The following is an 18,250-nucleotide window of genomic DNA, read 5'->3' as shown; positions in this document are numbered from 1 at the left end:
TAGAGGTAGCAGAGTGGGACACAGAAGCCCATTGTTCTGCTGGATAGCTTTACCTCTGTCCTGAGGCCCAAGCAGATTCTCCATGGACCTCTCCCTCCCTTTCTCTCTCCCGGTCCCTTTTTCACTTCAGACTGTTGATTTATTGGCTCATACATTAAAATGCTCATTACTCCTACATACTTTCCAAATTCATACTTTCTCCATTCTTCCCCTTTTCTCTACTCTTTCTTTCTAAGATTTCACCCATAGGTTTCTATAACTTTTTAAAAATGCAGCTTGCAGATCCAAACACCTCCATTAACTCTGCATGCTGCTATCTGCAGTCAAAAGAAGTCATCATTTTTTAGTTTCTATCCAACCACTCAACCAGGCGGAGTTGACTAAAACCAGCTGTGTGTTTTGCTCTGTTTGGGCTTTTTGTGGAGGTGATAAGAGAACAGAATCTGGAGCTATGGTTGATGCACCGAGGCACTGTCATCAATCCTGACCTTTTATGAAGAGAGCCTTTCAACTCCTGTGACTGAGTTACTTAAGGCGAGTGGTATCAGCAGCATCTGTGTACTGTGATCTTACACACACCAGGCTTAAAATTGATACCAAATGCATTAATGTGGTAGAGAAAGTTTCACAGTGTTCTCACCCTTGCTTGTGGAATTTTGTTGCCTTGTTGCCTTTGCTTTGATTTATCGGCCATAGCTTCTGTGGTCAAAAGAACCTCTTTGTGTCTGTTCTGGGCCCTCTTTGCCACTAAATGAACATGCAAGAAAAGACAGGTGGTAAGTAGCAGAGCAGAGCTGGCATCAGTGACAACGGACATGCTGAAATGAAAGGGAAGTGGATTGCAAAGTGGCTTGCAGATGTGGAACAACTGTATGCTGGAAACAGTATCAGCTGATCCATTAATTGATGTGGGGATAGCACTTGAATTAGCTGATGGGATCTTCAGCAGCTCCTGCATTACGATGAGCTTCCAGGACTGCAGCTGAGCTTGATTTTGTGGCCCGCCTGAATAAACTCGCGCTCAGTTTAATTCAGCTTCAACTTCAAAAGGGTTTCTGTAATCTCAAAGCTATGCCTGTTCTTGCATGGAAACCCTGTGCTGTTCTCTGGTCGCACTTTGCTTGTTTTCACAAACTCCGGGCCCCACTTTTGCATTCAAACATTGTATGGGACATCTTATCCTGTTTCCCTTCTCCTCTCATTTGTCTATCCTCTCCAGCCAGCCCCTCCAAATCCATATCCATCCATCCATCTGCCCTGAATCCACTTATATAAGGAGATAGGGTGTAAATATTTTGGTATGGAGTGTCAGCGCATATCTTCCCTGCCAGCGGGCCAGCTGCCTCAGTCCAATCAGCCATGTTTGTTTGTTCAGCTTAAACTGTTTGTGCCTTGTTTTCCATGGCATGTGACTCCCTCTAGCTTGATAAAGAGTCATACTTTTTCTTTTTCTGCACACACACACCCTCCCCACAAACACCCCCACCCCACCCCCACCTCGCTCTTGTGTATGTGTTCCCTGAAAGCAGATAGATAAGCCTGCTGGTGCAGTACTGTGTGTGCGTATGCATCAAGAGTGTATGTGTGAGAGTTGTCAAAGCTGTCAGCGTGACTGGAGTTGTTCTGGCCGACAGTCGAGTGTTGAACAGCAGCCCTTTTACTCCCTACAACACACACACACATACACACACATGCATACGCACATAACATCTGTTCCGCACACCACAGAAAGGCTGTGTTATTATGATGCAATCCTGTTCCGTACTGATCAACAACTATTTACAGCTACTGTCTGGAACATGCAAACATCCTGTCAAGGCTTGGGCGCTGTAAATAAGTACCTGTTGAGGCTAGCTTATTTCATCCCTGTGTCATCATTCCAATATTGGCTATATCCCCCTAATAACAACAACTCCCTATGTGACTGGAGCCAGGAAGTGATCTACACTGTCCAAACACAATGTCACAGCCCTTCAAATATATCCAATTCCAATGTCATGGCTGCGTATTGTGCAGTCTCCAGGTGGATTTGAAAAAGTGGCATTCTTAGTGGATGACTTTTTTTTTTTGTTCCCACTCCCCACCCTTCTCCCACCACCACATGCAATAAGCAATCTGGAGATTTGTAATGGTTTGGCCCAGTATTACAGGGCCTCCTAATGTATTTCATGCTTGTTTAAGATCTTTGCATGCTCCTTACAAAGGTGTGCTATGATGGCTGTAGCTTATTACCCAGTTCTGTATAGAACTGTAGTTCTGTATAGAGCTAGGAGACTGGGGGGGTAGTTGTAGGTGAGGGGTGAATGGATGAGGTTTTTTATTTTCAGTTTTCTCTCTCTCGCCTTCCTTCTGTCAGCCCCTTCTCACTCTCTCCTTTTCTTCCTCGCCGGTGATCTCTGCATGCCTATTAATGTAGAAGAGGAATGCCTGTGTAAACATTCTTGTTTCTCTGTTCATTTCGCATAATAGTTGCCTGTATCGCCTTTCTCCTGACCTCACTATCTGAAACCAATTACACCAGATCCATTTGGGCTGAATCTTATTTTCATAAGGATCCCCGTGTCGCGGTCTCGGTTGCTCTGTGTTATTTTCCCTCCTCCTTATTTTTTTTCCAACCTCAGTGATGGATATCAACATCAAATATGCCTCTGAGTGCCTTGTTATTTATATAGCAGGCCCTGGCTCTCTCTCCCTCTCTGTCTGGCTAGCGCTCTCATTCTGAAGAATGTGTCACATTGTGCTGTTTATACAATGTGTGCATTAATAGACTGGGGATGTCATTTTTTTGTGCATAGCAACCCAGGTTAAATAGACGGTGCGTCTGTACTCGTCTGTGTTTTTGTCCGCTCCAGCAGCTCTTCAGCAAACTTTTGATGACTTTCCTTGGCATTTGGTGCTTTTTCGTGCTTTGAGATGGGCTTCAGCTTTACCATCTCTGTGGAGTGGGAAGTGGGTGGCACAAATTGGTGCTTTTTACTGTAATGGCAGAATACTCAGAGCCGACGAAAGTGAGGGGACGGGACTTTTATTCCTCCCTTGCCTTCCACACCATCACAGGCTCTCTGAAAAATAGCTAACCCCACTTCCACGGAAGAGGTGACAGACAGTTTGAGACATGACAAACCACTCTGGAAAAGTTTGGCCGGTGTTGATAAGGTCTGTGTTATGTTTGGAGAGGGACTCTTTATGCAGTCTGAGCAGACTTCTTTTCTAATAAGCCTGGTGTAGTTGATCTCTCCGCTTCACCCCCATGCGTCACCTCTCACGCCTGCACCTCCCTCGGTATTTACTCGGCGTGGATATTGGAAGCGCAGTTAAAAACATCTCTGTCTTTGTACTCGTGACCGTGTGAAATATATTGAGTGGCTCTCTTGACTTTGGGTATAACACAGCGAGTCATTATTGATTCGCACACAGATAAACATTTCCCCCTGACAGATACCTTGAGCTGCACTCATCAAGCAGCCTTCCCTCTAACTACTGTGTGCAGGACTCAATAAGCCTGATAATTACTTTGATTCACCAATCATGGCGAGATTAATTAGGCCCTGTGTTTTTAATTAGCGATGTGATTGGCTGCATTCAGAGAATTTGTGTTGTCTTTCAGGAAAAAGAGAGTCAAGCAGTGTTTGATTTCACATCCAGTTTGTCAACAAAACTTTATGTGGCTGTCTGTGCCTGCATGCTGCAGGTGTTAATGTGTATTTTAGTGTGTGTTCCTAAGAAAGGCCAAGGCTCAGTTTACAGATGTCACATGCACACATGCACACACACATACACACACACAAAGCAATGGCAACTAGGCTCATCTTACCAAGGAGACAGATCAATGCAGTTAGGACCCAGTGCCAGTGTAATGTGTTTGTTTACTTCAGTCCAGAAAGCCTGGCTCCTCCTGAGCAGCCAGACAGAACCCCCACACCACCACCACCACCACCTCCACCTTTACAATCCCCCCCCCCCCCTCCAGTTCTGTCTTTTCATAATTGATCGAGGGGGTTGTCTGCATTCCCAAAGGGGTTAAGATGGGGCAACTTTTTTTTTCCTCTCTCTCTCCTGCCTCCTCCTCCTGTTTGCTCAGGATCTCAATGTACTAGTTCAAACATTGTTCCCACCAGCTGGCAGAGCTGCACCATATGCACGCCCTGTCAAGGCAGCTGTTGTCATGGATACTGGCAAGCGCTGGAAAATAAAATGAGCATCCCTGATTCCTGAGGAAGTGTCACTCTCCATCTGAGTTTTACTCCCCCCCCCCCCCCCCCCCCACCCCATTTCTTGCTTCTCCTCCTCCTCGTCCCCTTCTTTTTTCATCAAAAAAGCCAAACACCTGTGAAGTTGTTGTTTTGTGTGCATGTGCCCCCCCCTCCCTCTCTCCACTCCCACTTGATGCTCATGGGCCTGAACAATACAAGGTACATGCTTGTGTGGAGCAGCAGCAGTAGTAGCAGCAGCTGTGCACAATGTTCTTTTCTGCCAGGCTCTTTCATCCATCTGCTCTTGAAGAATTTGAGTGAAGCTGCTAGCCCAGCTGCCGCCGTTACCTGTGAAGCTGGTGCTTGCTCGTCGCACGCATTCAGCGCACACAAGCAGGCGGGGGGTGGGTGTCTGTAATCCCATCAAACCCTAGAGAAATAAATTACGCCATATCCCAGCAGTCTCTCTGATTCCTATCATATCGATGTATGGCAAACACATCAAAGGGTGTTGATGACAAATTTCGCAATTTACAAATAGGATTTTTCTAATTTTTCATGTCATGTGTAAACAGCTGCGAACTAATTTCATCAGGCAGGGAAAGGCCTCTCGTCCTCTACCGATCTATTCATCTTTCTATCTATCACCCATCCGCTGCGCATAAGCACCCTTAATGCATAGTGTAAAACCTGGGCTGCTAGTTAATTCACTCTAAATGTAATCTGATGTTGATTTTGTCAACTTTAATTACAGCTCCCAGGGACACTTCACATGGTGCTGCCTCTACTTCAAATTGATATTATGAATATGCAAATGTGGTAGTAATTTGCAGAGAGAAGTGGGTATTTCAGTTGAGCACACACTAGACAGGTCAATTCTACTCTGCCTTTTTTTTTCTCCTGCCCACCGCCTCACCCTCTTCCCCACCCTCTTCTTCAGGGTTGCTTTAGACAAACTGTATTTATCCTTGCTCACAGCTCTGTGAATTGTTACTAAAACATATCATAGTGTTAACCACGTCACAATGAAAGAGGTGATATTTGACAGGCCTTTCGCTCAGAGATGACTGTTTTCATCTGCGAAAATTTGAATTATCTCTACTGTCAGCTTTAGGAAATCTAATAGTTTATTTTCCTCTGCACCTTTCTTTCTTTCTCTCTCTCTCTCTATTTCTTTCTCTTTTTTTAACACTGTCTTTTGTCTTGTGTTTTTTTCTTCCCAGGCTCTACAAGCAGCGAGGCAATTACTCTTGCAGCAGCCAGGCAGTGGCCTGAAATCTCCAAAGAGTCAGGACAAGCAGCGTCCACTGCAGGTAAAGCAGCTCCCTGTCTAATCTCTTAAGTCCATCCATAATACATGCTCCCCCGAAAAGAAGATTTCCTCTGTTGCACAAAGTGTGTTTGATTTGCCAACGCAATCCTTGGGCCCGTCATTGGAATCTTAAAGTCTGGACAAGCGGGTCCCCGGGAAGCTGAAGCGTCACACAGACGCGAGAGAAACACAACAGAGGCAGATCTCAAGGAGCATTGTTTCATCTGTAGGCCATTTGCCTGTTTTCGAGTATGTGATGCATGAAACTGTACAAATACACCACAAGTATATCCCAAGGTTATGTGGTACAATGACAAATTGGCTTTTCTACACTGGATCCATAATGCTGTTGACACAAGAAAATTCAGAGGCTAGTTATTATTTGAAAGCCACGTCAGCCTGGATAGTGGGTTACACAGACAGCTAATTTTAACTTCCTCTCATTTCCACTTTTCAACGCTAATTTACCTTATTGATTTGTAGAGCTGTCTATATCTGATGCCAGTGATTTTGAAAAAGGTCACTCTTGTACACAGATGCGCACACACACACACACACACACACGCGTGCGCAGTTTCGCGCTGACGCCACACTCGCACATATATACATTAACAGTCCTTTCAGTCCTCCGTCTTCCTACTCTTAACACTTTTCTCACACCAGCAACTTGTTTCATTCAGTCAACTAGACCGTTTCTGCTTGAAATTATGTAAGGCCCCTTGACATCTGCTCTGTGTTTTTATTAGAGGATTTTTTTTTTTTAAATTTAATTTATTTTTAGCCGTTTGAAATTGAAGTGTGGGAGTTTATGCCCTCCACTCGGCTAATAAGTACTATCAAGGAGCAATGGTTTACCTCATTAGGAGCTCTGTGCATTTCATTAATAACAGGGAAATTGGCGTTAACCTCACCCGTTGATATTTTCACAGAGTCTAACAATGGCGACACCTTCAATTGGAGTCACACCCCTGTGTGCCTAATTACGTACTGGCTGAGAGATAAGGTTGGCAAGGACTAAGTCTTCCCTTCCTTGAAATAATTTGACTGGGGCTCATCAAAAGCATTAATATTATCAGTATATTCTCTTGCAGTGGCATGTTTATTTATTCTACTATATATTTCTATATTTAGCTGTGGCAAAGGGGGTTCATCAAGAAAAAGCTTATTGTTGGATTTCTCCGTTTGAGTAAATGTATGCCAAACTGAGTAAATTGAAAGAAATGGGAATCTGATCTGCAAATGCCTGCACAGTCACCAAGTACAGTACATAGCATGAAGAACAATATTGAACGAGAGAGTTGTGTGGGTGCATCGTAACCGTCAGCCCACGTCCAAGCCCCTGCCTCTAATAACACCAGCAGATGGTAAATATTGAATATTTACATTTGCTTACTCCATTCTTGACTCGTTGACGATATGAATCAATATGGATCAGAGGGCCCTGCCGATCGGCCTGTCCTCGGCTCCCAGCTAATCTATTTGTTGATCCAGCTTTTATTAACATCCTCACCTCTTTGTTCCAAAAAGTTTCCATTCAGCAGACTGTCACAGGAGAGGCGCTGCTGCCAGCTCACCCAGTGATGCACAAACAGGGCTCAGTGCATTCTGGCCCCAGATTGTTTTCTCTTTTTTTTCTTTTTTCCAGCGGTGGATGTGCTTTTGCTTGAATCCACTCATTTCAAATGACATTTTAACTGTATTACTCCTTTGTGCAAATATCAGTATAAAGCGGTAGAAACTCTTACTTGATTAAAATGCTTTTTTTTTTTTGTTTTGCTTTTTTTATTGTCTCTCGTCTCATGCCACATTTTTTTGTGTTCTTGTCTTGAGGGAGTTTACTCAATAAAGCTGCATTATTTACCTGGATTATGAGGCCGCAGTGGGTGCTGCAGCGCAATATTTTATTAGCTTCACTGCTAGATAAGAGTCACTGGCAATCAAGCTACATGTTTTCCACTAGAGGAATCACGCGGATTGATCCCCTTGTATGATTAGCACAGCAGAAAGTGGGAAAAGGATTAATATTACCATGACATCCTGCTTATGGCAGAGATACTGATAAATCCTCTGCTTCTTGTTCTCCATCTTTGGTATTTAAGAGCGAGAAATGATCCATAGATCACGGCATGTAAATTATTTAGTACACAAGCATCTAAGTGCCTCGGCTTGCAGTTTTAATTACTCGTATTAGCGGCTAAAGGCTCTCGCCTGACTAATTCTATCCGCTTGCTTGTCGCTGCTTCTCAGAAGTTGATGATGCGGAGGCAAGCAGCTCTAGCGTTCACATGCACACAAATTCACATGTACGGGTGAAAAAATAAATAATAATAATAATAAAACAGCCCCAAAAACACACACACACACAAAAACACACTCACACAAGCTGCTTTTCCACATTTGCGTAATGTGACAGGTCTATTATTACACAGTAAGCCCACGGGAGCACTCAATAAACACCTATTTCTTCCTGTAAATCCCCTGCCTCTGCTTACACGGCTCTCCTAAGGCACACAACACCCTCTCGTCTCTGCTCCTGTCTCCCCTCGCTCTCCTCTTCTCTATGCCAATACCAGCCCCCCCCCCCCCTCTCTGAAAGGCATTTATACACTGACATTTGGAATACAAATAAAGAAACGCGGACAAGGAGAGGCGGAGAGGATTACAGAGGCCTATGAATCTGACAGTTGTTTCGCTCGCACCATGCATCTACGCACAGCCTGCACAAACACAAGCACAGCGACAGTTGCTTAAAGTTTTACATTGCCCGAAATGACTTTGTTCAGAACGTGTTTGTTAGCGGCCCTATTGATCATTATCGATAAGAAACAGAGCAGAGCTCTGTTAGTGTAACACCTGCTGGGTGCAGGTTTTGGCTCACCATCCACCAGACATCTCAAATAAACTCCTCACTCCTATCATGATTGCTTCAGGAGCCACGTGTAAAATAGCCAGAATGACCCCAAACCCTTGCAAGTGACTGTGTTGGATGGCATCCACCCGCCCCGACCCCACCTCCTGCTACTTAACGTCCAGTTCTAAATCATGCAAAATCTGAGAGCTCGCCCTGAGCAAGTGTTGCAACTGCTGCTGTGTCACCTTTCATGCCATCGAGCTGTGACTACTTTTTCTACAAGACTAATAACCTCAGCTCCATCTGTGCAAAGCTCAGCTATGAATGAAAATATTTAAGGTTTTATGGTTGGTTTATGGATCGGCAGAGATGTTGGTTTAGCCGTGTTTTCTGTAAATTTGCAGCTTCCTGCCCAGGCCAGTCACACCGGCTGCGGGCACTGGGCCATCCTAGGAAGTGTCACACTTTTTAAAGGTCAGGTCCACACATTTCACTACTGAACCAATATCATCTCAATAGCAGCACTCATCTGCTTATTGGCTTTCATCCGGAACACACGCACACACACACAGATGCAGGGAAAAGGGCTGTGACGCCAGGCTTAAGCATAAGTTAGCCAACTCCAGTCTGCGTGGCTAAAGGATGCTACTTCACATTTACATTTATGAATATATCTTTCCTCTGCATCCCCTCTGGTTGGATCTGAAAATAGAGAAAAATTATCACAGAGAAGAAGGGAAAAAAGAGTGTTGGGGGGGTATTATGTTATTCATGAGAAAAACTTCTGTTGACTCTGAGAGAGAAAGAGGGGGGAAAAACGTCAGCACATTTTAAGTCAAACACCCTTGGTTACTGCTTTTGTAACCAGAAAACAAGATTCCCCCCCACCCTCATCTCCCTCCTTCCCTACTTCTTTTTTTTCCTCCCCCTGCATTTACAACACCTACAGGACAAGATTGCTAAATTGCGAGGACAGAGCAGGTTCATCATTGTGATGCAAAAGAAGTTGAAATGCTACCCCAAGGCGAGGTAGCTGAGTTTGGGGGATCAAGAGAAAGTGAGAGGGAGGGATAAAAAAAAAAAAAGTAGCTCAGACCTTTGATGTAGCAGCAACAAATTTACCTTGTGACAGAAGATACATGGGTGCAATAAACGAGTTATACCAGCCCTTACACATGCAATCAGATGATTCTGGCCAGGGTGTTAATTGGATCCTAACCGGCAGATCTGATACGCCCGGGCCCTGGTGGTGAGGGGGAAAGCCTTTCCAAGTGATGAACTATAATTCACTGAGCTGCTTGAAGCACTTGTAATTTACTGTGTGTCACTGATGAAGAGGCTGATCCAGTGGAGGCCATATTACCTGCAACATCAGAGGAAAGTAACCCCCCCACCCCCGACACACACACACACACACGCACCCCACATCCACCTGCTCTCACTTGTGCTCTCTCACTTTCTTTCTATTACAGTTCTCTCCTCTCTCTGCACTTTCTTTTATAATTCCCTCCCGCTCGCGCTTTCTGTCGCTCCCATTTACTCTTGAACTGTGTGCACCTGCAGGGAGGCATCAGTCGAGAGTGAATTGTGCCAGTTTAATGATAAAGGTGTGACAATTTGTACTGATAGTGACACAAACAATGTGCACAAAGTCGCACAGCTACACTACATTCAAGACGCTTAATCAGTGACTTTCTTTCCTGTAGAGATAAATCAATATGGAAATTGTGCTAAGCCCGTTCCAATCTCCTTGGGCTTTTTTATTAGAGGCTTTTACATGATGGGTCTTTATGTTATGATAAATTGCACTTCCCATGCACTGCTGCCAAACTGCTATGGAAATTGATTTAGGAAAACATTCAGTAATCTACTTAGCTTCAGTCCTGACAATCTACAGTATTGATCTCCCTAAGCTGAACACACGTCATGCATTTGAGCGTAATCACTCTTATGTATGCGTGTGTTATTTTGCATAGGAAACACAATCAGGCCTCTTGCAAACTTCTCAGTCAGGTGCAAGCCACACCAGCTCGCCCTGTCGCCTTGGTGGTCCTCTGGTGGAGAGTCCCAGCTATCAATAATCGCCCAGCCACATTTGGCAGTAATTGGCTAGTAAATGAGCAGTGTCAACTGAAATGGAGTTGAGAGGTCAGAAGTCCACAAACTACGGTGGAGGTCTGCTCGGCGTTGTGGCCCGTGCCCCCCCTGGGATGCTTAGGAGATTGAGATGAAATAAGGAAATGTAGGGAGGCTACATGTAGAGAGGTTTGTCTCTTTTCTCTCTAGATTTCTTAATCGTTTTTTTTTCTTTTTCATGTGTAAAATGAATCTTGTGGCTTAATTAGCAGTGACTCTCCTGCCAAGGATCCACAATAATTACCGACTAGGACCCTTCCATTTCTCATTGCCTTTATCTCCGCCGTGTCTGAAGCTCCACACAGTTCCCCGTTCAGTACTACAGCAACTTATGTCGTTGATAACAGCCACATGTTCCAACCCCCTCAGTGTTTCTGACTGCCATTTATTCACTGCCCCCCACCCCCTACCCCCCTGCTTGCTTATTAGTGCTAAGTATGATGGAATAAAATCAAATAATAGGAATTCCCTTCTGCTAGACTAATTGTTCGAGCTAGAACTCTGATACATTTTATCTCTGCTTTAGCTCATTTGAGTTTGTTCGTAAAAAAACGTATCTCACAGATAAAGTGCCGCACAGTGGGTGTAATGTCTGGAAGTGTCCATTGGTCAGGATAGACAACCGTGCGAGCCATCTCAGGAAGAGATACCTGAGCTCTCTGTGGAAGAGCTTGACCTTTCACAGGGTGTTGGAGAGGCTGGATATAGGGTGCCGGTGTGACAAGTGTGCTGTAATGATCTGCTTGTTCTGGTGAGGGCCCCAGCAACGTTTTCTCATCATCAGCCAATTTAAATGGCTTTTGTTTTACTCTCTACCCTCTCCACCTTCATGTCAGTGTAGCTCCACATGCTTATTAAAACGAGGGGCGGAAATAAATAGCAGCTCAAATGTTTCAAAATATGCAGTTTTTAACTACATTTTTTTTTCTTACAAATGTCTATAAAGCTGGTGTTACATTCAAATGCCATTTTTAAAACTCATTAGCTTGCTGCTCTCCATCCAAATTTGCACTATTAAAACCAGGAGGCTAACCTTTTCTGTTTTTTAAGGTCCCCAGTGGCGACATCAGCTGCAGCTAATTTCAGACAATTTAATAAATACCATTAATAATTTTTCTCTTTTCCTTTTTTTTTTTTGGGTGCTGCAGTACTGGAAATGTATCCTTTTGGATTACAGAGAAACAGAGGCACAGACCAATAGGAAAGAGAGTCTATTCACGGTGCACGGATGTTTACGCCACTGCCAGCGTCTTCTAAATGCTCATTAATTTTATCCCTTCGTGGCAAAATCATTTCAAGGAGAAGCAATTCAGCCTCCTGTTCCTTTCAATTCACCGCTCATGTCAATCAAGCCCTCCTGCAGTATCCTGCAGAATGGAGGTGTTATATTTCTGCAATTATCATGTCATATACTCGAAAATGTAAATGAACGTGTGTGTAAAATTAAATTTATGGGTTGTCAGTGAAGAATAAGAACCAGGAGAGCAATTACTTATCTGCTTTCATCTTGGAGCCTCTGATACGTCAAGCAGAAAAGCATGCAGTTAAATGCTGGAATTAGCATTGTGCTGCACTTCACAATAGACGTGGGCCAGTGCCTTTTCTCCCCTTTCTTTCTTCCTTCTGCCTTTTCTCTCTTTTTGGTTCCCCTTCCTTTATTTTATTTTTTTTGTTTTGTTTGGAGCTGTGAAATGAAGATGATTATCACCCATTATGTCTCTAAAAAGTTAATAAAAGCATAAAGAGAGCTTCCTCATCTCATAACTTGGTTGCTTTCTGTTTTTATTGATTTTTTCTGTTTTGTTTAGTTGTATTCATTGCTGCTAAAATCCCTGACTTTGAATGGTTATAGTTTATCAGTTCTAAGCTAAAAACAGTTAGAAATAACATGCAGAAAATATATGCATCTGCATACTTTGTGCTTTTTTTTGTAAACTTAAACATCTCTGAGCCAGCACCCAATTAATAGTCTTAATGAGTGCATCTCTCGTGTTGTTTCTCGGCTGCACGCATTCCATTGTAATGGTATCCAACACAAAAACAGGAGTGACTGCGGGGGTAATTACTTACCTTGCAAATATACCTATAAGGGTTAATAGCATTGAAGGTGTAAGCGCAGCATTTGCATAATTACACGTGGACTGTTTAATTTGCAAATTTTTGACGGCTTTTGTTCCACACCTTGTGCATTTTCTCTTGTACTCTTGCATCGAGGAGTCCAGAGAAGAAAAGAGATGTACCACAACAACATCCTCCTCCTCCTCCTCCTCCATCTCTTCCACCTTAGATGGAGTCCCTTCTCTCTAAGACCCTAATGAACAATGGAGGCAGGATTTGTTTGAATATGAATATGAATGTGCAGCGGGGCCGGCTGGAAGTTGACCTTCAGCTGTGATTTTCAGTTCATCAGGATTAGTCAAGGCGGGCGATCAGGAGCCACTAATGCATAATGACTTCTAAAATGAAAAATGTGTAGTGACCATGCAAATGTCTCGGCTAATCAAAGAGGGGGGAAAACCTGGGGTGGGGGGTAGGCGTTGAGGAGAGGAGAACTAAACAAGGACGTGTCAAGGCCTGACAGAGAGAGAACGAGAGAGAGAGGAAGAGGGAGGGAGGAGAGACGCACATGGAAAGTAATCAAGCCAGCTTGATTAGCTGGCGATGAGGACAGGGATGTCTTATTGGCCCCTTGACACTCCATATAGGCTAGCTACTGTCATGGCACCTCTATGCTAAGCAGTGTCGCAGTTCAGTAAAAGTGTTACTACATGTTGATATTTTAATTATGTTAAGGTCTAAAATGCCTGCCTGTTTACCATTCAGCTCTAGGATGCCACAATTCTTGTTCAAGAAACAACAAACTAATTTGTATCTGCAAATGTTGGAAATGTGCCACTTTAGTCTTCTTATTCAGTAAAAAAGCATTGAGCTGTTGTGTTACTGAACCGAACTGAACACTAAATCATTCACTCATGTTGGCTTCTTTTTTCCATAACTGAGGAGTAAACAAACACACACACAAAAGTCATTCAATATTTAAGCAGCTACAAGGAGCAGAAATTCCACAATATCACTGCAAGCCTACTCTCCCCTGTTAGAACGTGTGCATGCAATCAAAGCCTGAAGAGAAACGTATCATCGCTCTACTGTTCTGCTGCCTCAGAAGTGGCTCGCACTGTCTCCTCAGAAGAAAGTGGCATAAGCAGCGTACGCATCTTGGTTTTGTTTTGGAGATGTTCTTCTACTGCAGCGAGTATTACCTAAAAAGGGCATGCATTTTTCAAAATTACGTAGCCTACTACACCAGCAGCCTTTATGAGAACTTAAGAGTTGCTTTCACACCGTTCCAACAGATTAAAAAAGAATACTTCAGGTACACCCCAAACTCCCATGACATAATGCTGATTGTTCCTGCCATGCGTCCACTTCATCAGCGTAGTTTCAATCAGCTTTAGAGTTGTGCATTTTTTCACGCTGTTTCATAATAGCGGTGCTGATAAAGTGGGGGAGTTCAAGGGTCCTGCTAATTAAGGTCTATGTCTATTTAAATCCTTTACTTTTCCCAGCGGGGTAAAGGAAGGAAAATAAGATGAGCAACACAAAGGCACGGCACCCATCTGTCCTTCAGCATCTCCTCTAGGCTGCAAAGCATCACGGCCATGAGAGGCCTGCTCTCCCTACCTCTCCAACCACCAATTACCACACTTCCAGCAGATCCATGCCACTATGCCTGAAAACTTATTCAGCTCTTCGTTTTCTTTGTTTTTCCCCATCATCGTCCATGTATAGGTTCCAGTGTCAGTGGCCATGATGAGTCCCCAGGTGATGACGCCGCAGCAGATGCAGCAGATCCTCCAGCAGCAGGTGCTTTCCCCCCAGCAGCTCCAGGCTCTGCTCCAGCAGCAGCAGGCTGTAATGCTGCAGCAGGTACACACACTCCAACCTACATGCACCGTATGAACATTGTGACACTCATGCTGTGACATACCCCATCATCACCTAGGCTGGTTTGCCCACATCCATACAGTTACACATTTAAATCCACATAAAAATGTAGTCTGGTGTTTGTACAGGCATACACAAAAATGCACACACAACCCCTCCACATAAGTGTGCCCAGCCACCAGTTACGCCAACTCACCACAGCCCCATGTCCTTGACACGCTTACCAAGGGGAATCGGAAATTGACGTACTCCTGCATGTCACCTCTAATTAACCGTCTCTAGTGTGTCGCTGGTTCAATTCCCTGACAAGCATCCATCAGGGACTGTGAGAGTAGGGCATAGTTGGGCTGTGCAGCAGAAGCTGAACGATAAGTGATGGTGATGTAATATTTGGAATCAACTTGAGAAAGCGCACTCGGCAGAGTTGAAATGCATTTGTCATTCATAGATTTGATTAAGAAAAAGACAATAGTTTAATTAAGAATGTCAGTCATTCTGAGTCTTCTTCATTAAGAGTTCCCCAGCTCGATGTGGTCACATGCTTTCACGCTCTACTGTGCAAGTACAGGGATTTGTCTTAAAATGTGACTCAACATTTTTAGTTTCACATAAGATTTGATAGAAAGCTTGATCATCTGCCATACACATCAGTCACTAAATCAACATCTACCTTCTGTTGTTGATTTACGTATTTAAAAATATTTCTCAATTGATTCTTGCATATAGTCTGTTAAAGCGTGTATATTTCAGTAGCAGTTTGCATAGAACTGGATCAAGCATTCCAGTGGCCTGGCCTGCTTTGGCTTCTCTTTTTAGGCCAAACAGCCACATGGAAAAAAAATGATATGAAAGTTTAAATAGCGGTTTGACTATGTGTGTTAATAGAATCAGTTTAAAGTACAGAGCTTGATCCTAAGAGAGTTTATTTTGTTTATTTCAACCACTCCAAAGGAAGCCAGTACCTTCTGGCAGCTAAATACATAGTTAATATGATGGATTGTTATCCCTGCAGCACTGTGGGACTATTAACATTCCATAGGAAATAAATTGTGAAAGACTGCAAAGATCTGAGTCTGACACTGAAAAGATATAATAGATCAGCCTCACCAAGTTTGTGTAACAGAAAATTTCAGGGTTTTTTTTTTTTAACTTTGCTTTGATAAATACATAAACTCATTTTGGATTTCTACTTTTGCTTGTATTTGCTTGTGTGTTTATGTACAGCAACACCTGCAGGAGTTTTATAAGAAACAACAGGAACAGCTTCATCTGCAACTTCTGCAGCAGCAACACCCTGGCAAGCAGGCTAAAGAGGTAGGTGCACACCCGGGGACATAACATAGTAATTTAGCCTCATGGGGAAAAGATGGTGAATGTGTGCATGTAGATTCTCTATAGATAGTAATAAGCACCATAAAACAGACAGCTTTGTTGTTCTAGAAATAAAGTAATTAAGCGGGCTAACCCGGAGGTACAGTGGGGCAAAAAAGTATTTAGTCAGCCACCGATTGTGCAAGTTCCCCCACCTAAAATGATGACAGAGGTCAGTAATTTGCACCAGAGGTACACTTCAACTGTGAGAGACAGAATGTGAAAGAAAAATCCATGAATCCACATGGTAGGATTTGTAAAGAATTTATTGGTAAATCAGGGTGGAAAATAAGTATTTGGTCAATAACAAAAATACAACTCAATACTTTGTAACATAACCTTTGTTGGCAATAACAGAGGTCAAACGTTTACTATAGGTCTTTACCAGGTTTGCACACACAGTAGCTGGTATTTTGGCCCATTCCTCCATGCAGATCTTCTCGAGAGCAGTGATGTTTTGGGGCTGTCGCCGAGCAACACGGACTTTCAACTCCCGCCACAGATTTTCTATGGGGTTGAGGTCTGGAGACTGGCTAGGCCACTCCAGGACTTTCAAATGCTTCTTACGGAGCCACTCCTTTGTTGCCCGGGCGGTGTGTTTTGGATCATTGTCATGTTGGAAGACCCAGCCTCGTTTCATCTTCAAAGTTCTCACTGATGGAAGGAGGTTTTGGCTCAAAATCTCACGATACATGGCCCCATTCATTCTGTCCTTAACACGGATCAGTCGTCCTGTCCCCTTGTCAGAAAAACAGCCCCATAGCATGATGTTTCCACCCCCATGCTTCACAGTAGGTATGGTGTTCTTGGGATGCAACTCAGTATTCTTCGTCCTCCAAACACGACGAGTTGAGTTTCTACCAAAAAGTTCTACTTTGGTTTCATCTGACCACATGACATTCTCCCAATCCTCTGCTGTATCATCCATGTGCTCTCTGGCAAACTTCAGACGGGCCTGGACATGCACTGGCTTCAGCAGCGGAACACGTCTGGCACTGCGGGATTTGATTCCCTGCCGTTGTAGTGTGTTACTGATGGTGACCTTTGTTACTTTGGTCCCAGCTCTCTGCAGGTCATTCACCAGGTCCCCCCGTGTGGTTCTGGGATCTTTGCTCACCGTTCTCATGATCATTTTGACCCCACGGGATGAGATCTTGCGTGGAGCCCCAGATCGAGGGAGATTATCAGTGGTCTTGTATGTCTTCCATTTTCTGATGATTGCTCCCACAGTTGATTTTTTCACACCAAGCTGCTTGCCTATTGTAGATTCACTCTTCCCAGTCTGGTGCAGGTCTACAATACTTTTCCTGGTGTCCTTCGAAAGCTCTTTGGTCTTGGCCATGGCGGAGTTTGGAGTCTGACTGTTTGAGGCTGTGGACAGGTGTCTTTTATACAGATGATGAGTTCAAACAGGTGCCATTCATACAGGTAACGAGTGGGGGACAGAAAAGCTTCTTACAGAAGACGTTACAGGTCTGTGAGAGCCAGAGATTTTCCTTGTTTGAGGTGACCAAATACTTATTTTCCACCCTGATTTACCAATAAATTCTTTACAAATCCTACCATGTGGATTCATGGATTTTTCTTTCACATTCTGTCTCTCACAGTTGAAGTGTACCTCTGGTGCAAATTACTGACCTCTGTCATCATTTTAAGTGGGGGAACTTGCACAATCGGTGGCTGACTAAATACTTTTTTGCCCCACTGTATAATACTACAGTAATCCCACAGCATACACATGCAGTGCTGGCTATTCTCCTCTGATTCCTGCTAGCATTATGCAGTATGGAGATCCAGTTAAAGACAGTTTCATGTCTTGTCTGTATTCACACATGCTCACACAAGTCAAAGGGTGCTGCAGCCACCTCGTCAATGAAGTGTTTCTGCGGGCACACAAACACATGCAGCACCTCTGAAGTTGCAATGTGCATCGCTCATAAATCACAATGACAGGCAGCCGGTCGACAGACATGCCTCTGTCTTGTTCTCTTTGGATATCATGGAGCAGTAGAGGAGCATGACAGCCCCAGCCACATTTGCGTAACAGCGTCGGTCCAGGTCTAGAGCCACGGCCAGGCAATTCTGTGGGAACGGCTAAATTGATTCAAAAATGGGTATCACATAAACACACGCGTTCTGTCTTTCTTTTTCATCTCCCTCTCTCTCTCTCCTCAAGCAGCCCATTATGCTGCCCTTACAGGAAGTCACAACTGACCTCCCCGCGGCTTTGTTTCTGTTTGGATTTGTGAATAGAGTTTTTCAGGAGGCTCGCCATCAAATATGGAATAGAAATTGCTCCCTTATTTCTCTTGAGGCAGAGGAGAGGTGTTTGGGGGGGGGGGGCAAACCGCCTCCTGCCACCACTCCATTATGCAGCCTGTTTTCCAGTGAGCGCATCACAGGTTTTATCCCCCAAACCCACCCAACCCCTCTCCCTTTCTC

At 43.9% G+C, this 18,250-nt stretch overlaps 1 protein-coding gene across 9 annotated transcripts in view; it reads left to right on the top strand.

The window, feature by feature from the left end:
* The window catches only part of foxp2 (forkhead box P2), a 104,419-nt gene that overhangs the window by 55,915 nt on the left and 30,254 nt on the right, over nucleotides 1-18,250 (top strand). For all 9 annotated transcript variants that reach the window (XM_012921757.4, XM_012921761.4, XM_012921756.4 and 6 more), the window contains 3 exon segments: nucleotides 5,417-5,506; nucleotides 14,282-14,419; nucleotides 15,662-15,751. In XM_012921757.4, the coding sequence (XP_012777211.1) occupies nucleotides 5,417-5,506; nucleotides 14,282-14,419; nucleotides 15,662-15,751 (318 nt within the window).

The sequence above is a fragment of the Maylandia zebra genome, linkage group LG17, assembly GCF_041146795.1.
Source record: "Maylandia zebra isolate NMK-2024a linkage group LG17, Mzebra_GT3a, whole genome shotgun sequence".
NCBI classification, from domain to species: Eukaryota; Metazoa; Chordata; class Actinopteri; order Cichliformes; family Cichlidae; genus Maylandia; species Maylandia zebra.
This window is presented reverse-complemented; position numbering and strand designations above follow the sequence as displayed.